At 60.8% G+C, this 23795-nt stretch overlaps 1 protein-coding gene across 2 annotated transcripts in view; it reads left to right on the top strand.

Annotated features, from left to right (window-relative positions):
- LOC140398986 (coiled-coil domain-containing protein 120-like) overlaps window positions 1-23795 on the top strand; it is a 197520-nt gene that overhangs the window by 46965 nt on the left and 126760 nt on the right. For both annotated transcript variants that reach the window (XM_072488013.1, XM_072488014.1), the window contains exons 2-4: window positions 11891-12036; window positions 14860-14946; window positions 18324-18457. In XM_072488013.1, the coding sequence (XP_072344114.1) occupies window positions 12015-12036; window positions 14860-14946; window positions 18324-18457 (243 nt within the window). In that variant the 5' untranslated portion in view covers window positions 11891-12014. The remainder of the gene's footprint in view (window positions 1-11890; window positions 12037-14859; window positions 14947-18323; window positions 18458-23795) is intronic.

The raw sequence follows: 23795 nt of genomic DNA, 5'->3' as shown, positions 1-23795 counted from the left end.
TCTAACCCCTCGCACTCACTCTAACCCCTCTCTCTCTCTCTCTAACCCCTCGCACTCTCTCCAACCCCTCGCACTCACTCTAACCACTCGCTCTCTAACCGCTCGCACTCTCACTAACCCCTCGCACTCGCTCTAACCCCTTGCACTGTCACTCTAACCCCTCGCACTCACTCTAACCCCTCGCACACTCTCTAACCCCTCGCACTCTCTGTAACCCCTCGCACTCTCTCTAACCCCTCGCACTCTCTCTAACCCCTCGCACTCTCTCTAACCCCTCGCACTCTCTCTAACCCCTCGCTCTCTCTCTAACCCCTCGCTCTCTCTCTAACCCCTCGCACTCTCTTTAACCCCTCGCTCTCTCTCTAACCCCTCGCTCCCTCTCTAACCACTCGCACTCTCTCTAACCCCTCGCTCTCACTCTAACCCCTTGCTCTCACTCTAACCCCTTACTCTCTCTCTAACCCCTCGCACTCTCTCTAACCCCTCGCTCTCACTCTAACCCCTCGCTCTCTCTCTAACCCCCCGCTCTCTCTCTCTCTAACCCCTCGCTCTCACTCTAACCCCTCACTCTCTCTCTAACCCCCCGCTCTCTCTCTCTCTAACCCCTCGCTCTCTCTCTAACCCCTCGCTCTCGCTCTAACCTCTCGTTCTCCCTCTAACCCCTCGCACTCTCTGTAACCACTCGCTCTCAGTCTAACCCCTCGCTCTCAGTCTAACCCCTCACACTCACTCTAACCCCTCGCACTTACTCTAACCCCCCGCACTCGCTCTAACCTCTCGCACTCACTCTAACGCCTCACTCTCTCTCTGACCCCTCGCACTCACTCTAAACCCTCGCTCGCTCTCTCTAGCCCCTCGCACTCTCTCTAACCCCTCGCACTCTCTCTAACCCCTCGCACTCTCTCCAACGCCTCGCACTCTCTCCAACCCTTCGCACTCTCTCCAACCCCTCGCACTCACTCTAACCCCTCGCTCTCTCTCTAACCCCTCGCACTCATTCTAACCCCTCGCTCTCACTCTAACCCCTCGCAGTCACTCTAACCCCTCGCACTCACTCTAACCCCTCGCTCTCACTCTAACCCCTCACTCTCTCTTTAACCCCTCAAACTCTCTCTCTCTCTCTAACCCCTCGCTCTCTCTCTTACCCCTCGCTCTCTCTAACCTCTCGTTCTCCCTCTAACCCCTCGCACTCTCTCTCACCCCTCGCTCTCACTCTAACCCCTCGCTCTCTCTCTAACCACTCGCTCTCTCTCTAAGCACTCGCACTCTCTCTAACCTCTCGCACTCACGCTAACCCCTCACTCTCTCTCTGACCCCTCGTAATCACTCTGACCCCTCGCTCACTCTCTCTAACCCCTCGCACTCTCTCTAACCCCTCGCACTCACTCCAACCCCTCGCACTCTCTCTAACCCCTCGCACTCTCTCTAACCCCTCGCACTCTCTCTAACCCCTCGCACTCTCTCTAACCCCTCACTCTCAGCTAACCCCTTGCTCTCACTCTAACCCCTCGCTCGCTCTCTCTAACCCCTCGCACTCACTCTAACCCCTAACACTCTCTCTAACCCCTCGCACTCTCTCTAACCCCTCGCACTCTCTCTAACCCCTCGCACTCTCTCTAACCCCTCACTCTCAGCTAACCCCTAGCACTCTCTCTAACCCCTCGCACTCTCTCTAACCCCTCGCACTCTCTCTAACCCCTCGCACTCTCTCTAACCCCTCACTGTCAGCTAACCCCTTGCTCTCACTGTAACCCCTCGCTCGCTCTCTCTAACCCCTCGCACACTCTCTAACCCCTCGCACTCTCTCTAACCCCTCGCACTCTCTCTAACCCCTCGCACACTCTCTAACCCCTCGCACTCACTCTAACCCCTCGCACTCTCTAACCCCTCGCACTCTCTAACCCCTCGCACTCTCTCTAACCCCTCGCACTCTCTCTAACCCCTCGCACTCTCTCTAACCCCTCGCACTCTCTCTAACCCCTCGCACTCTCTCTAACCCCTCGCACTCTCTCTAACCCCTCGCACTCTCTGTAACCCCTCGCACTCTCTCTAACCCCTCGCACACTCTCTAACCCCTCGCTCTCTCTCTAACCCCTCGCACTCATTCTAACCCCTCGCTCTCACTCTAACCCCTCGCACTCTCTCTAACCACTCGCACTCTCTCTAAGCCCTCGCACTCACTCTAACCATTCGCACTCTCTAACCCCTCACTCTCTCTCTAACCCCTCGCTCTCTCTAACCCCTCGCACTCACTCTAACCCTTTGCTCTCTCTCTAACCCCTCGCACTCTCTCTAACCCCTCGCTCTCTCTAACCCCTCGCTCTCTCTAACCCCTCGCTCTCACTCTAACCCCTCGCTCTCACTCTAACCCCTCGCTCTCACTCTAACCCCTCGCACTCTCTCTAACCCCTCGCACTCTCTCTAACGCCTCGCACTCACTCTAACCCCACGCACTCTCTCTAACCGCTCGCAGTCTCACTCTAACCCCTCGCACTTGCTCTAACCACTTGCACTCTCACTCTAACCCCTCGCACTCTCTCTAACCCCTCGCACTCTCTCTAACCCCTTGCACTCTCTGTAACCCCTCGCACTCACTCTAACCCCTCGCACTCACTCTAACCCCTCGCACTCACTCTAACCCCTCGCAATCACTCTAACCCCTCGCACTCATTCTAACCCCTTGCTCTCACTCTCACCCCTCACTCTCACTCTAACCCCTCGCACTCTCTCTAACCCCTCGCTCTCACTCTAACCCCTCGTTCTCTCTCTATCCCCTCGTTCTCTCTCTAGCCCCTCGCACTCTCTCCAACCCCTCGCACTCACTCTAACGCCTCGCTCTCTCTCTAACCCCTCGCACTCATTCTAACCCCTCGCTCTCACTCTAACCCTTCGCAGTCACTCTAACCCCTCGCTCACTCTAACCCCTCGCACTCACTCTAAACCTTCGCTCTCTCTAACCCCTCGCACTCTCTCTAACCCCTCGCACTCTCTCTAACCCCTCGCTCTCACTCTAACCCCTCGCACTCACTCTAACCCCGCGCACTCTCTCTAACCCCTCGCACTCTCACTCTAACCCCTCGCACTCACGCTAACCCCTCGCACTCACTCTAACCCCTCGCACTCACTCTGACCCCTCTCTCTCTCTCTCTAACCCCTCGCACTCTCTCCAACCCCTCGCACTCACTCTAACCACTCGCTCTCTAACCGCTCGCACTCTCACTAACCCCTCGCACTCACTCTAACCCCGCGCACTCTCTCTAACCCCTCGCACTCACGCTAACCCCTCGCACTCACTCTAACCCCTCGCACTCACTCTAACCCCTCTCTCTCTCTCTCTAACCCCTCGCACTCTCTCCAACCCCTCGCACTCACTCTAACCACTCGCTCTCTAACCGCTCGCACTCTCACTAACCCCTCGCACACTCTCTAACCCCTCGCACTCTCTGTAACCCCTCGCACTCTCTGTAACCCCTCGCTCTCTCTCTAACCCCTCGCTCTCTCTCTAACCCCTCGCACTCTCTTTAACCCCTCGCTCTCTCTCTAACCCCTCGCTCCCTCTCTAACCACTCGCACTCTCTCTAACCCCTCGCTCTCACTCTAACCCCTTGCTCTCACTCTAACCCCTCACTCTCTCTCTAACCCCTCGCACTCTCTCTAACCCCTCGCTCTCACTCTAACCCCTCGCTCTCTCTCTAACCCACCGGCTCTCTCTCTCTAACCCCTCGCTCTCACTCTAACCCCTCACTCTCTCTCTAACCCCCCCGCTCTCTCTCTCTCTAACCCCTCGCTCTCTCTCTAAACCCTCGCACTCTCTCTAATCCCTCGCACTCTCTCTAACCCCTCGCACTCTCTCTAACCCCTCACTCTCAGCTAACCCCTAGCACTCTCTCTAACCCCTCGCACTCTCTCTAACCCCTCGCACTCTCTCTAACCCCTCGCACTCTCTCTAACCCCTCACTGTCAGCTAACCCCTTGCTCTCACTCTAACCCCTCGCTCGCTCTCTCTAACCCCTCGCACTCTCTCTAACCCCTCGCACTCTCTCTAACCCCTCGCACTCACTCTAACCCCTCGCACTCTCTAACCCCTCGCACTCTCTAACCCCTCGCACTCTCTAACCCCTCGCACTCTCTCTAACCCCTCGCACTCTCTCTAACCCCTCGCACTCTCTCTAACCCCTCGCACTCTCTCTAACCCCTCGCACTCTCTCTAACCCCTCGCACTCTCTCTAACCCCTCGCACTCTCTCTAACCCCTCGCACTCTCTCTAACCCCTCGCACTCTCTGTAGCCCCTCGCACTCTCTCTAACCCCTCGCACACTCTCTAACCCCTCGCTCTCTCTCTAACCCCTCGCACTCATTCTAACCCCTCGCTCTCACTCTAACCCCTCGCACTCTCTCTAACCACTCGCACTCTCTCTAAGCCCTCTCACTCACTCTAACCATTCGCACTCTCTAACCCCTCACTCTCTCTCTAACCCCTCGCTCTCTCTAACCCCTCGCACTCACTCTAACCCTTTGCTCTCTCTCTAACCCCTCGCACTCTCTCTAACCACTCGCACTCTCTCTAACCCCTCGCTCTCTCTCTAACCCCTCGCACTCATTCTAACCCCTCGCTCTCACTCTAACCCCTCGCACTCTCTCTAACCACTCGCACTCTCTCTAAGCCCTCGCACTCACTCTAACCATTCGCACTCTCTAACCCCTCACTCTCTCTCTAACCCCTCGCTCTCTCTAACCCCTCGCACTCACTCTAACCCTTTGCTCTCTCTCTAACCCCTCGCACTCTCTCTAACCCCTCGCTCTCTCTAACCCCTCGCTCTCTCTAACCCCTCGCTCTCACTCTAACCCCTCGCTCTCACTCTAACCCCTCGCTCTCACTCTAACCCCTCGCACTCTCTCTAACCCCTCGCACTCTCTCTAACGCCTCGCACTCACTCTAACCCCACGCACTCTCTCTAACCGCTCGCAGTCTCACTCTAACCCCTCGCACTTGCTCTAACCACTTGCACTCTCACTCTAACCCCTCGCACTCTCTCTAACCCCTCGCACTCTCTCTAACCCCTTGCACTCTCTGTAACCCCTCGCACTCACTCTAACCCCTCGCACTCACTCTAACCCCTCGCACTCACTCTAACCCCTCGCAATCACTCTAACCCCTCGCACTCATTCTAACCCCTTGCTCTCACTCTCACCCCTCACTCTCACTCTAACCCCTCGCACTCTCTCTAACCCCTCGCTCTCACTCTAACCCCTCGTTCTCTCTCTATCCCCTCGTTCTCTCTCTAGCCCCTCGCACTCTCTCCAACCCCTCGCACTCACTCTAACGCCTCGCTCTCTCTCTAACCCCTCGCACTCATTCTAACCCCTCGCTCTCACTCTAACCCTTCGCAGTCACTCTAACCCCTCGCTCACTCTAACCCCTCGCACTCACTCTAAACCTTCGCTCTCTCTAACCCCTCGCACTCTCTCTAACCCCTCGCACTCTCTCTAACCCCTCGCTCTCACTCTAACCCCTCGCACTCACTCTAACCCCGCGCACTCTCTCTAACCCCTCGCACTCTCACTCTAACCCCTCGCACTCACGCTAACCCCTCGCACTCACTCTAACCCCTCGCACTCACTCTGACCCCTCTCTCTCTCTCTCTAACCCCTCGCACTCTCTCCAACCCCTCGCACTCACTCTAACCACTCGCTCTCTAACCGCTCGCACTCTCACTAACCCCTCGCACTCACTCTAACCCCGCGCACTCTCTCTAACCCCTCGCACTCACGCTAACCCCTCGCACTCACTCTAACCCCTCGCACTCACTCTAACCCCTCTCTCTCTCTCTCTAACCCCTCGCACTCTCTCCAACCCCTCGCACTCACTCTAACCACTCGCTCTCTAACCGCTCGCACTCTCACTAACCCCTCGCACACTCTCTAACCCCTCGCACTCTCTGTAACCCCTCGCACTCTCTGTAACCCCTCGCTCTCTCTCTAACCCCTCGCTCTCTCTCTAACCCCTCGCACTCTCTTTAACCCCTCGCTCTCTCTCTAACCCCTCGCTCCCTCTCTAACCACTCGCACTCTCTCTAACCCCTCGCTCTCACTCTAACCCCTTGCTCTCACTCTAACCCCTCACTCTCTCTCTAACCCCTCGCACTCTCTCTAACCCCTCGCTCTCACTCTAACCCCTCGCTCTCTCTCTAACCCACCGGCTCTCTCTCTCTAACCCCTCGCTCTCACTCTAACCCCTCACTCTCTCTCTAACCCCCCCGCTCTCTCTCTCTCTAACCCCTCGCTCTCTCTCTAAACCCTCGCACTCTCTCTAATCCCTCGCACTCTCTCTAACCCCTCGCACTCTCTCTAACCCCTCACTCTCAGCTAACCCCTAGCACTCTCTCTAACCCCTCGCACTCTCTCTAACCCCTCGCACTCTCTCTAACCCCTCGCACTCTCTCTAACCCCTCACTGTCAGCTAACCCCTTGCTCTCACTCTAACCCCTCGCTCGCTCTCTCTAACCCCTCGCACTCTCTCTAACCCCTCGCACTCTCTCTAACCCCTCGCACTCACTCTAACCCCTCGCACTCTCTAACCCCTCGCACTCTCTAACCCCTCGCACTCTCTAACCCCTCGCACTCTCTCTAACCCCTCGCACTCTCTCTAACCCCTCGCACTCTCTCTAACCCCTCGCACTCTCTCTAACCCCTCGCACTCTCTCTAACCCCTCGCACTCTCTCTAACCCCTCGCACTCTCTCTAACCCCTCGCACTCTCTGTAGCCCCTCGCACTCTCTCTAACCCCTCGCACACTCTCTAACCCCTCGCTCTCTCTCTAACCCCTCGCACTCATTCTAACCCCTCGCTCTCACTCTAACCCCTCGCACTCTCTCTAACCACTCGCACTCTCTCTAAGCCCTCTCACTCACTCTAACCATTCGCACTCTCTAACCCCTCACTCTCTCTCTAACCCCTCGCTCTCTCTAACCCCTCGCACTCACTCTAACCCTTTGCTCTCTCTCTAACCCCTCGCACTCTCTCTAACCCCTCGCTCTCTCTAACCCCTCGCTCTCACTCTAACCCCTCGCTCTCACTCTAACCCCTCGCTCTCACTCTAACCCCTCGCACTCTCTCTAACCCCTCGCACTCTCTCTAACGCCTCGCACTCACTCTAACCCCACGCACTCTCTCTAACCGCTCGCAGTCTCACTCTAACCCCTCGCACTTGCTCTAACCACTTGCACTCTCACTCTAACCCCTCGCACTCTCTCTAACCCCTCGCACTCTCTCTAACCCCTTGCACTCTCTGTAACCCCTCGCACTCACTCTAACCCCTCGCACTCACTCTAACCCCTCGCAATCACTCTAACCCCTCGCACTCATTCTAACCCCTTGCTCTCACTCTCACCCCTCACTCTCACTCTAACCCCTCGCACTCTCTCTAACCCCTCGCTCTCACTCTAACCCCTCGTTCTCTCTCTATCCCCTCGTTCTCTCTCTAACCCCTCGCACTCATTCTAACCCCTCGCTCTCACTCTAACCCTTCGCAGTCACTCTAACCCCTCGCTCACTCTAACCCCTCGCACTCACTCTAAACCTTCGCTCTCTCTAACCCCTCGCACTCTCTCTAACCCCTCGCACTCTCTCTAACCCCTCGCTCTCACTCTAACCCCTCGCACTCACTCTAACCCCGCGCACTCTCTCTAACCCCTCGCACTCTCACTCTAACCCCTCGCACTCACGCTAACCCCTCGCACTCACTCTAACCCCTCGCACTCACTCTGACCCCTCTCTCTCTCTCTCTAACCCCTCGCACTCTCTCCAACCCCTCGCACTCACTCTAACCACTCGCTCTCTAACCGCTCGCACTCTCACTAACCCCTCGCACTCACTCTAACCCCGCGCGCTCTCTCTAACCCCTCGCACTCACGCTAACCCCTCGCACTCACTCTAACCCCTCGCACTCACTCTAACCCCTCTCTCTCTCTCTCTAACCCCTCGCACTCTCTCCAACCCCTCGCACTCACTCTAACCACTCGCTCTCTAACCGCTCGCACTCTCACTAACCCCTCGCACACTCTCTAACCCCTCGCACTCTCTGTAACCCCTCGCACTCTCTGTAACCCCTCGCTCTCTCTCTAACCCCTCGCACTCTCTTTAACCCCTCGCTCTCTCTCTAACCCCTCACTCCCTCTCTAACCACTCGCACTCTCTCTAACCCCTTGCTCTCACTCTAACCCCTTGCTCTCACTCTAACCCCTCACTCTCTCTCTAACCCCTCGCACTCTCTCTAACCCCTCGCTCTCACTCTAACCCCTCGCTCTCTCTCTAACCCACCGGCTCTCTCTCTCTAACCCCTCGCTCTCACTCTAACCCCTCACTCTCTCTCTAACCCCCCGCTCTCTCTCTCTCTAACCCCTCGCTCTCTCTCTAACCCCTCGCACTCTCTCTAACCCCTCGCACTCTCTCTAACCCCTCACTCTCAGCTAACCCCTAGCACTCTCTCTAACCCCTAGCACTCTCTCTAACCCCTCGCACTCTCTCTAACCCCTCGCACTCTCTCTAACCCCTCGCACTCTCTCTAACCCCTCACTGTCAGCTAACCCCTTGCTCTCACTCTAACCCCTCGCTCGCTCTCTCTAACCCCTCGCACTCTCTCTAACCCCTCGCACTCTCTCTAACCCCTCGCACTCTCTCTAACCCCTCGCACTCTCTCTAACCCCTCGCACACTCTCTAACCCCTCGCACTCACTCTAACCCCTCGCACTCTCTAACCCCTCGCACTCTCTAACCCCTCGCACTCTCTCTAACCCCTCGCACTCTCTCTAACCCCTCGCACTCTCTCTAACCCCTCGCACTCTCTCTAACCCCTCGCACTCTCTCTAACCCCTCGCACTCTCTCTAACCCCTCGCACTCTCTCTAACCCCTCGCACTCTCTGTAACCCCTCGCACTCTCTCTAACCCCTCGCACACTCTCTAACCCCTCGCACTCACTCTAACCCCTCGCTCGCTCTCTCTAACCCCTCGCACACTCTCTAACCCCTCGCACTCTCTCTAACCCCTCGCACACTCTCTAACCCCTCGCACTCACTCTAACCCCTCGCACTCTCTCTAACCCCTCGCTCTCTCTCTAACCCCTCGCACTCTCTCTAACCCCTCGCACTCTCTCTAACCCCTCGCACTCTCTCTAACCCCTCGCACTCTCTCTAACCCCTCGCACTCTCTCTAACCCCTCGCACTCTCTCTAACCCCTCGCACTCTCTCTAACCCCTCGCACTCTCTCTAACCCCTCGCACTCTCTCTAACCCCTCGCACTCTCTCTAACCCCTCGCACTCTCTCTAACCCCTCGCACTCTCTCTAACCCCTCGCACTCTCTCAAACCCCTCGCACTCTCTCTAACCCCTCGCACTCTCTCTAACCCCTCGCACTCTCTCTAACCCCTCGCACTCTCTCTAACCCCTCGCTCTCACTCAAACCCCTCGCACTCTCTCTAACCCCTCGCACTCTCTCTAACCCCTCGCACTCTCTCTAACCCCTCGCACTCTCTCTAACCCCTCGCACTCTCTCTAACCCCTCGCACTCTCTCTAACCCCTCGCACTCTCTCTAACCCCTCGCTCTCACTCAAACCCCTCGCACTCACTCAAACCCCTCGCACTCTCTCTAACCCCTCGCTCTCACTCAAACCCCTCGCACTCTCTCTAACCCCTCGCACTTTCTCTAACCCCTCGCACTTTCTCTAACCCCTCGCACTCTCTCTAACCCCTCGCTCTCTCTCTCTAACCGCTCGCACTCTCTCTAACCGCTCGCACTCTCTCTAACCCCTCGCACTCTCTCTAACCCCTCGCACTCACTCTACCCCTCTCTCTAACCCCTCGCTCTCTCTCTAACCGGTCGCACTCACTCTTACCCCTCGCACTCACTCTACCCCCTCTCTCTGTCTCTCTAACCCCTCGCTCTCTCTCTAACCCCTCGCTCTCTCTGTCTCTCTACCCGCTCGCTCTCATTCTAACCCCTCGCACTCACTCTAACTCCTCTCTCTCTCTCTCTCTGACCCCTCGCTCTGTCTCTCTAACCGCTCGCACTCTCTCTAACCCCTTGCACTCATTCTAACCCCTCACACTCTCACTAACCTCTCGCTCTCACTCTAACCCCTCGCACTCACTGTAGCCCCTCGCTCTCACTCTAACCCCTGCCACTCACTCTAACCCCTCGCACTCACTCTAACCCCTCGGTCTCACTCTAACCCCTCGGTCTCACTCTAACCCCTCGCTCTCTCTCTAACGCCTCGCACTCACTCTAACCCCTCGCACTAACTCTGACCCCTCGCACTCACTCTAACCCCTCGCACTCACTCTAACCCCTCGCACTCTATCAAACCCCTCGCACTCACTCTAACCCCTCGCACTCACTCTGACCCCTCGCACTCACTCTGACCCCTCGCACTCACTCTAACCCCTCGCACTCTATCAAACCCCTCGCACTCTATCAAACTCCTCGCACTCACTCTAACCCCTCGCACTCACTCTAACCCCTCGCACTCACTCTAACCCCTCGCTCTCTCTCTAACCCCTCGCACTCACTCTAACCCCTCGCACTCACTCTAACCCCTCGCACTCACTCTGACCCCTCGCACTCAATCTAACCCATGGCACTCTTTCTAACCCCTCGCTCTCTCTCTAACCCCTCGCACACTCTCTAACCCCTCGCACACTCTCTAACCCATCGCTCTCTCTCTAACCCCTCGCTCTCTCTCTAACCCCTCGCACTCTCTCTAACCCCTCGCACTCTCTCTAACCCCTCGCACTCACTAACCCATCGTTCTCTCTCTAACCCCTCGCTCTCTCTAACCCATCGCTCTCTCTAACCCATCGCTCTCTCTAACCCCTCGCTCTCACTCTAACCCCTCGCACTCTCTCTAACCCCTCGCACTCACTCTAATTACTCGCTCTCTCTCTAATCCCTCGCACGCTCTCTAACCCCTGCTCTCACTCTATCCCCTCGCTCCCTCTCTAATTCCGCGCACTCTCTCTAACCCCTCACACTCACTCCAACCCCTCGCTCTCTCTCTAACCCCTCACTCTCACTCTAACCCCTCGCAGTCTCTCTCACCCCTCGCACTCTCTCTAACCCCTCGCACTCTCTCTAACCCCTCGCACTCTCTCTAACCCCTCGCACTCTCTCTAACCCCTCGATCTCTCTCTAACCCCTCGCTCTCGCTAACCCCTCGCACTCACTCTGACCCCTCGGTCTCACTCTAACCCCTCGCTCTCTATCTAACCGCTCGCACTCTCTCTAACCACTCACTCTCTCTCTCTAACCCCTCGCTCTCTCTCTAACCTCTCACATTCTCTCTCTAACCCCTCGCACTCTCTCTAACCCCTCGCACTCTAACCCCTCACTCTCTCTCTCTAACCTCTCACATTCTCTCTCTAACCCCTCGCACTCTCTCTAACCGCTCGCACTCTCTCGAACCCCTCGCACTCACTCTAACCTCTCGCACTCTCTCTAACCCCTCACAGTCACTCTATCCCCTCGCTCTCTCTCTTCTAACCCCTCGCACTCTCTCTAACCCCTCCCACTTTCTCTCTAACCCCTCGCACCCACCCCCCCCGCTCGACATCTGACCCCCTCCCCCCTCTCCACCCCTCCCCCATCTCACCCCCCACTCCTCCTCTCCCACCCTCCCCACCATATCCCCTCTCTCCCCCCATCCCCCCTCTCTCCCCCCCCATCCCCCCTCTCTCCCCCTCCTCTCCCCCCTCACCCACCATGGAGGAGGAGAGATAGGTCGGGTTGAAACCATGGCATGTTTTAAACACTGTTTGTGAATATTTAATCTGCCTCTACCGCAAGAACAAACATTCTTTTTGATAATCCTCACAAATTTGTAATCCTTTATCTCCAGTGCTGTACACTGTACCATTGAGTCAGCATTCCGGAAAGTTCCAGCCAGATCACCAGCCTTGGTCTTCAACCGCCCGCCTCCGGCAGGAGTAACATGAGTGATGGCTCCTCACTAGATTCTCTCGATGCAACGTAGGAATAAGACAGGTGAGTGGGTTTGAAGTTACCAATCACAGGTTAAATTCAAAAGCAAATCTGTCCTCATCAAACACTCCCAAGACAGGACGACGGCGTTCGATACAGAGTAAAGTTCCCTTGACACTGTCCCCATCAGACACTATTCAAACAAAGAACAAAGAAAAGTACATCCCAGGAACAGGGCCTTCGGCCCTCCAAGACTGTGCCGACCATGCTGCCCTTCTAAACTAAAATCTTCTGTACTTCCGGGGCCCGTATCCCTCTATTCCATCCTATTCATTTGTCAAGATGCCCCTTAAATGTCACTATCGTCCCTGCTTCCACCACCACCTCCGGCAGCGAGTTCCAGGCACCCACTACCCTCTGTGTAAAAAGTTCAGAATGTCAACATTGCGGCGCTCCCGCAGTACTGACCCTCCGACAGTGCGGTACTCCCTCAGTACTGACCCTCCGACAGTGCAGTACTCCCTCAGTACTGACCCTCTGACAGTGCGGCGCTCCCTCAGTACTGACCCTCAGACAGTGCGGTGCTCCCTCAACACTGACTCTCCGACAGTGCGACGCTCCCTCAGCACTGACCCTCTGACAGTGCGGCGCTCCCTCAGCACTGACCCTCCGACAGTGCGGCGCTCCCTCAGCACTGACCCTCCGACAGTGCGGCGCTCCCTCAGCACTGACCCTCCGACAGTGCGGCGCTCCCTGAGCACTGACCCTCCGACAGTGCGGCGCTCCCTCAGTACTGACCATCCGACTGTGTAGCGCTCCCTCAGCACTGACCTTCCGACAGTGCACCATTCCCTCAGCACTGACACTCCGACAGTGCGTCGCTCCCTCAGCACTGACCCTCCGACAGTGCGGCTCTCCCTCAGTACTAACCCTCCGACAGTGCAGCACTCCCTCAACACTGACTCTCCGACAGTGCGACGCTCCCTCAGCACTGACCCTCCGACAGTGCGGTGCTCCCTGAGCACTGACCCTCCGACAGTGCGGCACTCCCTCAGTACTGACACTCCGACAATGCGGCGATTCCTCAGCACTGACCATCCGACAGTGCGGCGCTCCCTCAGTACTGACCCTCCGACAGTGCGGCGCTCCCTCAGCACTGACCCTCCGACAGTGCGGCGCTCCCTCAGCACTGACCCTCCGACAGTGCGGCGCTCCCTCAGCACTGACCCTCCGACAGTGCGGCGCTCCCTGAGCACTGACCCTCCGACAGTGCGGCGCTCCCTCAGTACTGACCATCCGACTGTGTAGCGCTCCCTCAGCACTGACCCTCCGACAGTGCACCATTCCCTCAGCACTGACACTCCGGCAGTGCAGAGCTCCCACAACACTGACCCTCCGACAGTGCGACGCTCCCTCAGCACTGACCCTCCGACAGTGCGGCACTCCCTCAGTACTGACCCTCCGACAATGCGGCGATTCCTCAGCACTGACCATCCGACTGTGCGGCGCTCCCTCAGTACTGACCCTCCGACAGTGCGGCGCTCCCTCAGCACTGACCCTCCGACAGTGCGGCGCTCCCTCAGCACTGACCCTCCGACAGTGCGGCGCTCCTTCAGTGCTGACCCTCCGACAGTGCGGCGCTCCCTCAGTACTGACCATCCGACTGTGTAGCGCTCCCTCAGCACTGACCCTCCAACAGTGCGGCTCTGCCTCAGCACTGACACTCCGGCAGTGCAGAGCTCCCTCAACACTGACCCTCCGACAGTGCGGCGCTCCCCGAGCACTGACCCTCCGACAGTGCGGCGCTCCCTCAGTACTGACCATCCGACTGTGTAGCGCTCCCTCTGCACTGACCCTCCGACAGTGCACCATTCCCTCAGCACTGACACTCCGGCAGTGCAGAGCTCCCTCAACACTGACCCTCCGACAGTGCGACGCTCCCTCAGCACTGACCCTCCGACAGTGCGGCACTCCCTCAGCACTGACCATCCGACAGTGCGGCGCTCCCTCAGTACTGACCCTCCGACAGTGCGGCGCTCCCTCAGCACTGACCCTCCGACATTGCGGCGCTCCTTCAGTACTGACCCTCCGACAGTGCGGCGCTCCCTCAGTACTGACCATCCGACTGTGTAGCGCTCCCTCAGCACTGACCCTCCGACAGTGCGGCTCTCCCTCAGCACTGACACTCCGGCAGTGCAGAGCTCCCTCAACACTGACCCTCCGACAGTGCGGCGCTACCTCAGCACTGACCCTCCGACAGTGCACCATTCCCTCAACACTGACCCTCTGACAGTGCGGCGCTCCCTCAGTACTGACCCTCCGACAATGCGGCACACCCTCAGCACTGACCCTCCGACAGTGCGGCGCTCCCTCAGCACTGACCCTCCGACAGTGCGGCGCTCCCTCAGCACTGACCCTCCGACAGTGCGGCGCTCCCTCAGCACTGACCCTCCGACAGTGCGGCGCTCCCTCAGCACTGACCCTCCGACTGTGCGGTGCTCCCTCAGCACTGACCCTCCGACAGTGCGGCACTCCCTCAGGACTGACCCTCCGACAGTGCGGCGCTCCCTCAGCACTGACCCTCCGACAGTGTGGCGCTCCCTCAGCACTGACCCTCCGACAGTGCGGTGCTCCCTCAGCACTGACGCTCCGACAGGTTTTTAAAATTTTTCCAATTAAGGGGCAATTTACCCTGACCAATTCACCTACCCTGCACATCTTGTTGTGGGGGCGAGACCCACGCAGACACGGGGAGAATGTGCAAACTCCATACAGACAGTGACCCGGGGCCAGGATTGAACCCAGGTCCTGATGCTGTGAGGCAGTAGTGCTAACCACTGTGCTACTGTGCCGCTCAATTTTTAATCAATAAATCTCTCCCTCCAGGAAGGAGAAGCAGTTGCCCTTTGACAGGGGACATGGAGGTCAAAGGTGAACCAATTATCATGGCAACATGCAACATTGGCTCTCCAGGTAAGAGAAGCACCAGGAGAATGTGGACAGGTTGGGCCAACAGTGGGGAATATCGCTTGGGGGTTAGGAGAGCAGTGAGGAGCTCTGGCAAAATCAGCATCAACAAATGGGTATTTTGGTTTTATTTTTGCAGTTGGGGTTCACACTTCAGATTTTGGCATGGACCCAGCAGTGGGCGGCTGGTTTGGAGAGGCCGGTAAGCAGCTGAAGAGGCCTGAATGGGGCCGGGCTGAATGGGGCCGGGCTGAATGGGGCCGGGCTGAATGGGGCCGGGCTGAATGGGGCCGGGCTGAATGGGGCCGGGCTGAATCGGGCCGGGCTGAATCGGGCCGGGCTGAATCGGGCTGTGCTGGGCTGAATGGGGCCGGGCTGAATCAGGCTGTGCTGAATCAGGCTGTGCTGAATCGGGCCGGGCTGAATCGGGCCGGGCTGAATCAGGCTGTGCTGGGCTGAATGGGGCCGGGCTGAATCGGGCTGTGCTGAATCAGGCTGTGCTGAATCGGGCCGGGCTGAATCAGGCTGTGCTGGGCTGAATGGGGCCGGGCTGAATCAGGCTGTGCTGAATCAGGCTGTGCTGAATCGGGCCGGGCTGAATCGGGCCGGGCTGAATCGGGCTGTGCTGGGCTGAATGGGGCCGGGCTGAATCAGGCTGTGCTGAATCAGGCTGTGCTGAATCAGGCTGTGCTGAATCGGGCCGGGCTGAATCGGGCCGGGCTGAATCAGGCTGTGCTGGGCTGAATGGGGCCGGGCTGAATCGGGCTGTGCTGAATCAGGCTGTGCTGAATCGGGCCGGGCTGAATCGGGCCGGGCTGAATCGGGCCGGGCTGAATCGGGCCGGGCTGAATCGGCCGGGCTGAATCGGGCTGTGCTGGGCTGAATGGGGCCGGGCTGAATCAGGCTGTGCTGAATCGGGCTGTGCTGAATCGGGCCGGGCTGAATCGGGCCGGGCTGAATCAGGCTGTGCTGGGCTGAATGGGGCCGGGCAGAATGGGGCCGGGCAGAATGGGGCCGGGCTGAATCGAGCCGAGCTGAATCGGGCTGTGCTGGGCTGAATGGGGCCGGGCTGAATCAGGCTGTGCTGAATCGGGCTGTGCTGAATCGGCCGGGCTGAATTGGGCCGGGCTGAAACGGGCCGTGCTGGGCTGAATGGGGCCGGGCAGAATGGGGCCGGGCAGAATGGGGCCGGGCTGAATCGAGCCGAGCTGAATCGGCCCGGGCAGAATGGGGCCGGGCTGAATGGGGCCGGGCTGAATCGGGCCGGGCTGAATCGAGCCGAGCTGAATCGGCCCGGGCAGAATCGGGACGGGCTGAATTGGGCCGGGCTGAATCGGGCTGGGCTCGGCTGAATTGAATTGGGCTGTGCTGGGCTGAATTGGGCCGGTCTGAATCGGGCCGGGCTGAATCGGGCCGGGCTGAATCGGGCCGGGCTGAATCGGGCCGGGCTGAATAGGGCTGGGCTGGGCTGGGCTGAATCGGGCTGTGCTGGGCTGAATCGGGCTGGGCTGAATTGGGCTGGGCTGAATCGGATCAAGATAAGCTGGTTTGATTGCGAGTGGGCTGGTCCGATTGGAAGTGGGCAGGTCCACATGGGATTGGGCCCGTCCAATTATGGGTGGGTCTGACCGATTGGGAATGGGCCAGTCCAATTGATAGTGGGCCGGTCCGGTTGAGACTGGGCCGGTCCGGTTGGGAGTGGGCCGGTCCGGTTGGGAGTGGGCCGGTCCGGTTGGGAGTGGGCCGGTCCGGTTGAGACTGGGCCGGTCCGGTTGGGAGTGGGCCGGTCCGGTTGGGAGTGGGCCGGTCCGGTTGGGAGTGGGCCGGTCCGGTTGAGACTGGGCCGGTCCGGTTGGGAGTGGGCCGGTCCGGTTGGGAGTGGGCCGGTCCGGTTGGGAGTGGATGAGTGCAGCCAGTTCAATGTAGCTCAGCCCAGTCATGGAATTGACAGTGTAGAAGGAGGCCATCCAGCCCAACGAATCTGCACTGGCCCCAGGAAAGAGCGCCCTACTTAAGCCCACGCCTCCACCCTATCCCCGTTACTCAGTAACCCCATTTAACCTTTTGGAAACAAAGGTGCAATTTACCGTGGCCAATCCACGTAACCTCCACATCTTTGGACTGTGGGAAGAAACCGGGAGGAAACCCACACAGACACAGGGAGAAAGTACAAACACCACACAGTCACCCGAGGCGGAATTGAACCTGGGACTTTGGAGCTGTGAGGCAGCAGTGCCGACCACTGTGCCACCATGCCGCCCCCTCAAACCAGTCCATCTCAATGTAGCCCAGTCCAGTCTGGCCCAGTCTAGCCAACTTCAATATAGCCCAATTCGGCCCAATGCACCCGAAACTATATCAATTCAGTCCAGTGTATAATAGCCCATTTCAATCGGCCCACTCCCAACCGGACCGGCCCCCTCCCAACCGGACCGGCCCCCTCCCAACCGGACCGGCCCCCTCCCAATCGGACCGGCCCCCTCCCAACCGGACCGGCCCACTCTCAACCGGACCGGCCCAGTCCCAACCGGACCGGCCCACTCCCAACCTGACCGGCCCACTCCCAACCGGACCGGCCCACTCCCAACCGGACCGGCCCCCTCCCAACCGGACCGGCCCCCTCCCAACCGGACCGGCCCACTCTCAACCGGACCGGCCCAGTCCCAACCGGACTGGCCCACTCCCAACCTGACCGGCCCACTCCCAACCGGACCGGCCCACTCCCAACCGGACCGGCCCACTCCCAACCGGACCGGCCCACTCCCAACCGGACCGGCCCACTCCCAACCGGACCGGCCCCCTCCCAATCGGACCGGCCCCCTCCCAACCGGACCGGCCCACTCTCAACCGGACCGGCCCAGTCCCAACCGGACTGGCCCACTCCCAACCTGACCGGCCCACTCCCAACCGGACCGGCCCACTCCCAACCGGACCGGCCCACTCCCAACCGGACCGGCCCACTCCCAACCGGACCGGCCCACTCCCAACCGGACCGGCCCCCTCCCAACCGGACCGGCCCACTCCCAACCGGACCGGCCCACTCCCAACCAGACCGGCCCACTCTCAACCAGATCGGCCCACTCCCAACCGGACCGGCCCACTCCCAACCGGACCGGCCCACTCCCAACCGGACCGGCCCACTCTCAACCGGACCGGCCCACTCCAGTATAGGTCAGCTCCGCCCAGTCCAGCCCATCTCAATCTAGTCTGGATGACAGTAAGAAGTCTTACAACACCAGGTTAAAGTCCAACAGGTTTGTTTCGATGTCACTAGCTCTCGGGGCACAGCTCCTTCCTCAGGTATACTGGAGTGGGCTGGGAAGACTGCACCTCGATTGGGATTTTGCTGAGTGCCTCTGAACTTGTTCCCTGATGGGTCGCAGGGTCCCAGCGTTACACAAAGGCCATAAAGATAAGGGTGGAGAGGATGAAGGAGCTGCGAGATCGACAAGGGAAACTGGAGGAAAGGTTAAGGAGGAAGATTGCGGAGTTGAAAGAGCTGTGCCTGCAGGAAGCTGTAAGTCAGGAATCCCCACTGTCTGCACAACACGGTCATCTTCCCCTTTTCCAGACCAGGCCTCCATCGCCCAGTCCTCACCTGGCAGCCTGCTGACCTCGCCATTCATTACCTCATCCACCTGCTATGGATCATTCCTGCTCCCTCACAACGACCTCTGGATTCTCCCAATCCTTGGCTCCTTCCCGGTCCTCATCTATTTCCTTTTTTTACAAATTTAGTGTTCCCAATTCATTATTTCCAATAAGGGGCAATTTAACGTGTTCAATCCACCTACCTTGCAAACCCACGCAGACACGGGGGCCAAACCCACGCAGACACGGGGGCCAAACCCACGCAGACACGGGGGCCAAACCCACGCAGACACGGGGGCCAAACCCACGCAGACACGGGGGCCAAACCCACGCAGACACGGGGGCCAAACCCACGCAGACACGGGGGCCAAACCCACGCAGACACGGGGGCCAAATCCACGCAGACACGGGGGCCAAATCCACGCAGACACGGGGGCCAGACCCACGCAGACACGGGGGCCAAACACACGCAGACACGGGGGCCAAACACACGCAGACACGGGGGCCAAACCCACGCAGACACGGGGGCCAGACCCACGCAGACACGGGGGCCAAACACACGCAGACACGGGGGCCAAACCCACGCAGACACGGGGGCCAGACCCACGCAGACACGGGGGACAAAGCCACGCAGACACGGGGGCCAAACCCACACAGATACGGGGGCCAAACCCACGCAGACACGGGGGGCCAAACCCACGCAGACACGGGGGCGAAACTCACGCAGACACGGGGGCGAAACTCACGCAGACACGGGGGGCGAAACTCACGCAGACACGGGGGCGAAACCCACGCAGACACGGGGGCGAAACTCACGCAGACACGGGGGCGAAACCCACGCAGACACGGGGGCCAGATCCACGCAGACACGGGGGCCAAACCCACACGGACACGGGGGGCCAGACCTACGCAGACACGGGGGCCAAACCCACGCAGACACGGGGGCCAAACCCACGCAGACACGGGGGCCAAACCCACGCAGACACGGGGGCCAAACCCACGCAGACACGGGGGCCAGACCCACGCAGACACGGGGGCCAAACCCACGCAGACACGGGGGCCAAACCCACACAGATACGGGGGCCAGACCCACGCAGACACGGGGGCCAGACCCACGCAGACACGGGGGCCAAACCCACACAGATACGGGGGCCAGACCCACGCAGACACGGGGGCCAAACCCACGCAGACACGGGGGCCAAACCCACACAGATACGGGGGCCAAACCCACGCAGACACGGGGGGCCAAACCCACGCAGACACGGGGGCCAAACCCACGCAGACACGGGGGCCAAACCCACGCAGACACGGGGGCCAAACCCACGCAGACACGGGGGGCCAAACACACTCAGACACGGGGGCCAGACCCACGCAGACACGGGGGCCAAACCCACGCAGACACGGGGGCCAAACCCACGCAGACACGGGGGCGAAACTCACGCAGACACGGGGGCCAAACCCACACAGACACGGGGGGCCAAACCCACGCAGACACGGGGGCGAAACCCACACAGACACGGGGGCCAAACCCACGCAGACACGGGGGCCAAACCCACGCAGACACGGGGGCCAAACCCACGCAGACACGGGGGCCAGACCCACGCAGACACGGGGGCCAGACCCACGCAGACACGGGGGCCAGACCCACGCAGACACGGGGGCGAAACTCACGCAGACACGGGGGCCAAACCCACGCAGACACGGGGGCCAGACCCACGCAGACACGGGGGCGAAACTCACGCAGACACGGGGGCCAAACCCACACAGACACGGGGGGCCAAACCCACGCAGACACGGGGGCCAAACCCACGCAGACACGGGGGGCCAAACACACGCAGTCACAGGGGCGAAACACACGCAGACACGGGGGCGAAACCCACGCAGACACGGGGGCGAAACACACGCAGACACGGGGGCGAATCCCACGCAGACACGGGGGCCAAACACACGCAGACACGGGGGCGAAACCCACGCAGACACGGGGGCCAAACACACACTGACACGGGGGCCAAACCCACGCAGACACGGGGGCCAAACCCACGCAGACACGGGGGCGAAACACACGCAGACACGGGGGCGAAACCCACAGAGACACGGGGGCCAGACCCACGCAGACACGGGGGCGAAATTCGCGCAGACACGGGGACCAGACCCACGCGGACACGGGGGCCAAACCCACGCGGACTCGGGGGCGAAACTCACGCCGACAAGGGGGCCAGACCCACGCGGACACAGGGGCGAAACTCACGCAGACACGGGGGCCAAACCTACGCAGACACGGGGGCCAAACCCACGCAGACACGGGGGCGAAACTCACGCAGACACGGGGGCCAAACCCACGCAGACACGGGGGGCCAAACCTACGCAGACACGGGGGCCAAACCCACGCGGACACGGGGCGAAACTCACGCAGACACGGGGGCGAAACTCACGCAGACACGGGGGCCAAACTCACGCGGACACGGGGTCCAGACCCACGCGGACACGGGGGCGAAACTCACGCAGACACGGGGGCCAGACCCACGCGGACACGGGGGCGAAACTCACGCAGACACGGGGGCCAAACTCACGCAGACACGGGGGCCAAACCCACGCGGACACGGGGGCCAAACCCACGCGGACACGGGGGCAAAACTCACGCAGACACGGGGGCCAAACTCACGCAGACACGGGGGGCCAGACCCACGTGGACACGGGGGCAAAACTCACACAGACACGGGGGGCCAAACCCACGCAGACACGGGGGCGAAACCCACACAGACACGGGGGCCAGACCCACGCAGACACGGGGGCCAAACACACGCAGACACGGGGGCCAAACCCACGCAGACACGGGGGCCAAACCCACGCAGACACGGGGGCCAGACCCACGCAGACACGGGGGCCAAACACACGCAGACACGGGGGCCAAACCCACGCAGACACGGGGGCCAGACCCACGCAGACACGGGGGACAAAGCCACGCAGACACGGGGGCCAAACCCACACAGATACGGGGGCCAAACCCACGCAGACACGGGGGGCCAAACCCACGCAGACACGGGGGCGAAACTCACGCAGACACGGGGGCGAAACTCACGCAGACACGGGGGGCGAAACTCACGCAGACACGGGGGCGAAACCCACGCAGACACGGGGGTGAAACTCACGCAGACACGGGGGCGAAACCCACGCAGACACGGGGGCCAGATCCACGCAGACACGGGGGCCAAACCCACACGGACACGGGGGGCCAGACCTACGCAGACACGGGGGCCAAACCCACGCAGACACGGGGGCCAAACCCACGCAGACACGGGGGCCAAACCCACGCAGACACGGGGGCCAGACCCACGCAGACACGGGGGCCAAACCCACGCAGACACGGGGGCCAAACCCACACAGATACGGGGGCCAGACCCACGCAGACACGGGGGCCAGACCCACGCAGACACGGGGGCCAAACCCACACAGATACGGGGGCCAGACCCACGCAGACACGGGGGCCAAACCCACGCAGACACGGGGGCCAAACCCACACAGATACGGGGGCCAAACCCACGCAGACACGGGGGGCCAAACCCACGCAGACACGGGGGCCAAACCCACGCAGACACGGGGGCCAAACCCACGCAGACACGGGGGCCAAACCCACGCAGACACGGGGGGCCAAACACACTCAGACACGGGGGCCAGACCCACGCAGACACGGGGGCCAAACCCACGCAGACACGGGGGCCAAACCCACGCAGACACGGGGGCGAAACTCACGCAGACACGGGGGCCAAACCCACACAGACACGGGGGGCCAAACCCACGCAGACACGGGGGCGAAACCCACACAGACACGGGGGCCAAACCCACGCAGACACGGGGGCCAAACCCACGCAGACACGGGGGCCAAACCCACGCAGACACGGGGGCCAGACCCACGCAGACACGGGGGCCAGACCCACGCAGACACGGGGGCCAGACCCACGCAGACACGGGGGCGAAACTCACGCAGACACGGGGGCCAAACCCACGCAGACACGGGGGCCAGACCCACGCAGACACGGGGGCGAAACTCACGCAGACACGGGGGCCAAACCCACACAGACACGGGGGGCCAAACCCACGCAGACACGGGGGCCAAACCCACGCAGACACGGGGGGCCAAACACACGCAGACACAGGGGCGAAACACACGCAGACACGGGGGCGAAACCCACGCAGACACGGGGGCGAAACACACGCAGACACGGGGGCGAATCCCACGCAGACACGGGGGCCAAACACACGCAGACACGGGGGCGAAACCCACGCAGACACGGGGGCCAAACACACACTGACACGGGGGCCAAACCCACGCAGACACGGGGGCCAAACCCACGCAGACACGGGGGCGAAACACACGCAGACACGGGGGCGAAACACACGCAGACACGGGGGCGAATCCCACGCAGACACGGGGGCCAAACACACGCAGACACGGGGGCGAAACCCACGCAGACACGGGGGCGAAACTCACGCTGACACGGGGGCCAAACCCACGCAGACACGGGGGACAAACCCACGCGGACACGGGGGCGAAACCCACAGAGACACGGGGGCCAGACCCACGCAGACACGGGGGCGAAACTCGCGCAGACACTGGGACCAGACCCACGCGGACACGGGGGCCAAACCCACGCGGACTCGGGGGCGAAACTCACGCCGACAAGGGGGCCAGACCCCCGCGGACACAGGGGCGAAACTCACGCAGACACGGGGGCCAAACCTACGCAGACACGGGGGCCAAACCCACGCAGACACGGGGGCGAAACTCACGCAGACACGGGGGCCAAACCCACGCAGACACGGGGGGCCAAACCTACGCAGACACGGGGGCCAAACCCACGCGGACACGGGGCGAAACTCACGCAGACACGGGGGCGAAACTCACGCAGACACGGGGGCCAAACTCACGCGGACACGGGCTCCAGACCTACGCAGACACGGGGGCCAAACCCACGCAGACACGGGGGCCAAACCCACGCAGACACGGGGGCCAAACCCACGCAGACACGGGGGCCAAACCCACGCAGACACGGGGGCCAGACCCACGCAGACACGGGGGCCAAACCCACGCAGACACGGGGGCCAAACCCACACAGATACGGGGGCCAGACCCACGCAGACACGGGGGCCAGACCCACGCAGACACGGGGGCCAAACCCACACAGATACGGGGGCCAGACCCACGCAGACACGGGGGCCAAACCCACGCAGACATGGGGGCCAAACCCACACAGATACGGGGGCCA

Source organism: Scyliorhinus torazame, chromosome 22 (genome assembly GCF_047496885.1).
Source record: "Scyliorhinus torazame isolate Kashiwa2021f chromosome 22, sScyTor2.1, whole genome shotgun sequence".
In the NCBI taxonomy this organism is placed as follows: domain Eukaryota; kingdom Metazoa; phylum Chordata; class Chondrichthyes; order Carcharhiniformes; family Scyliorhinidae; genus Scyliorhinus; species Scyliorhinus torazame.
The sequence above is the reverse complement of the archived record's forward strand: the minus strand, read 5'-3'. Positions and strand labels throughout refer to the sequence as shown.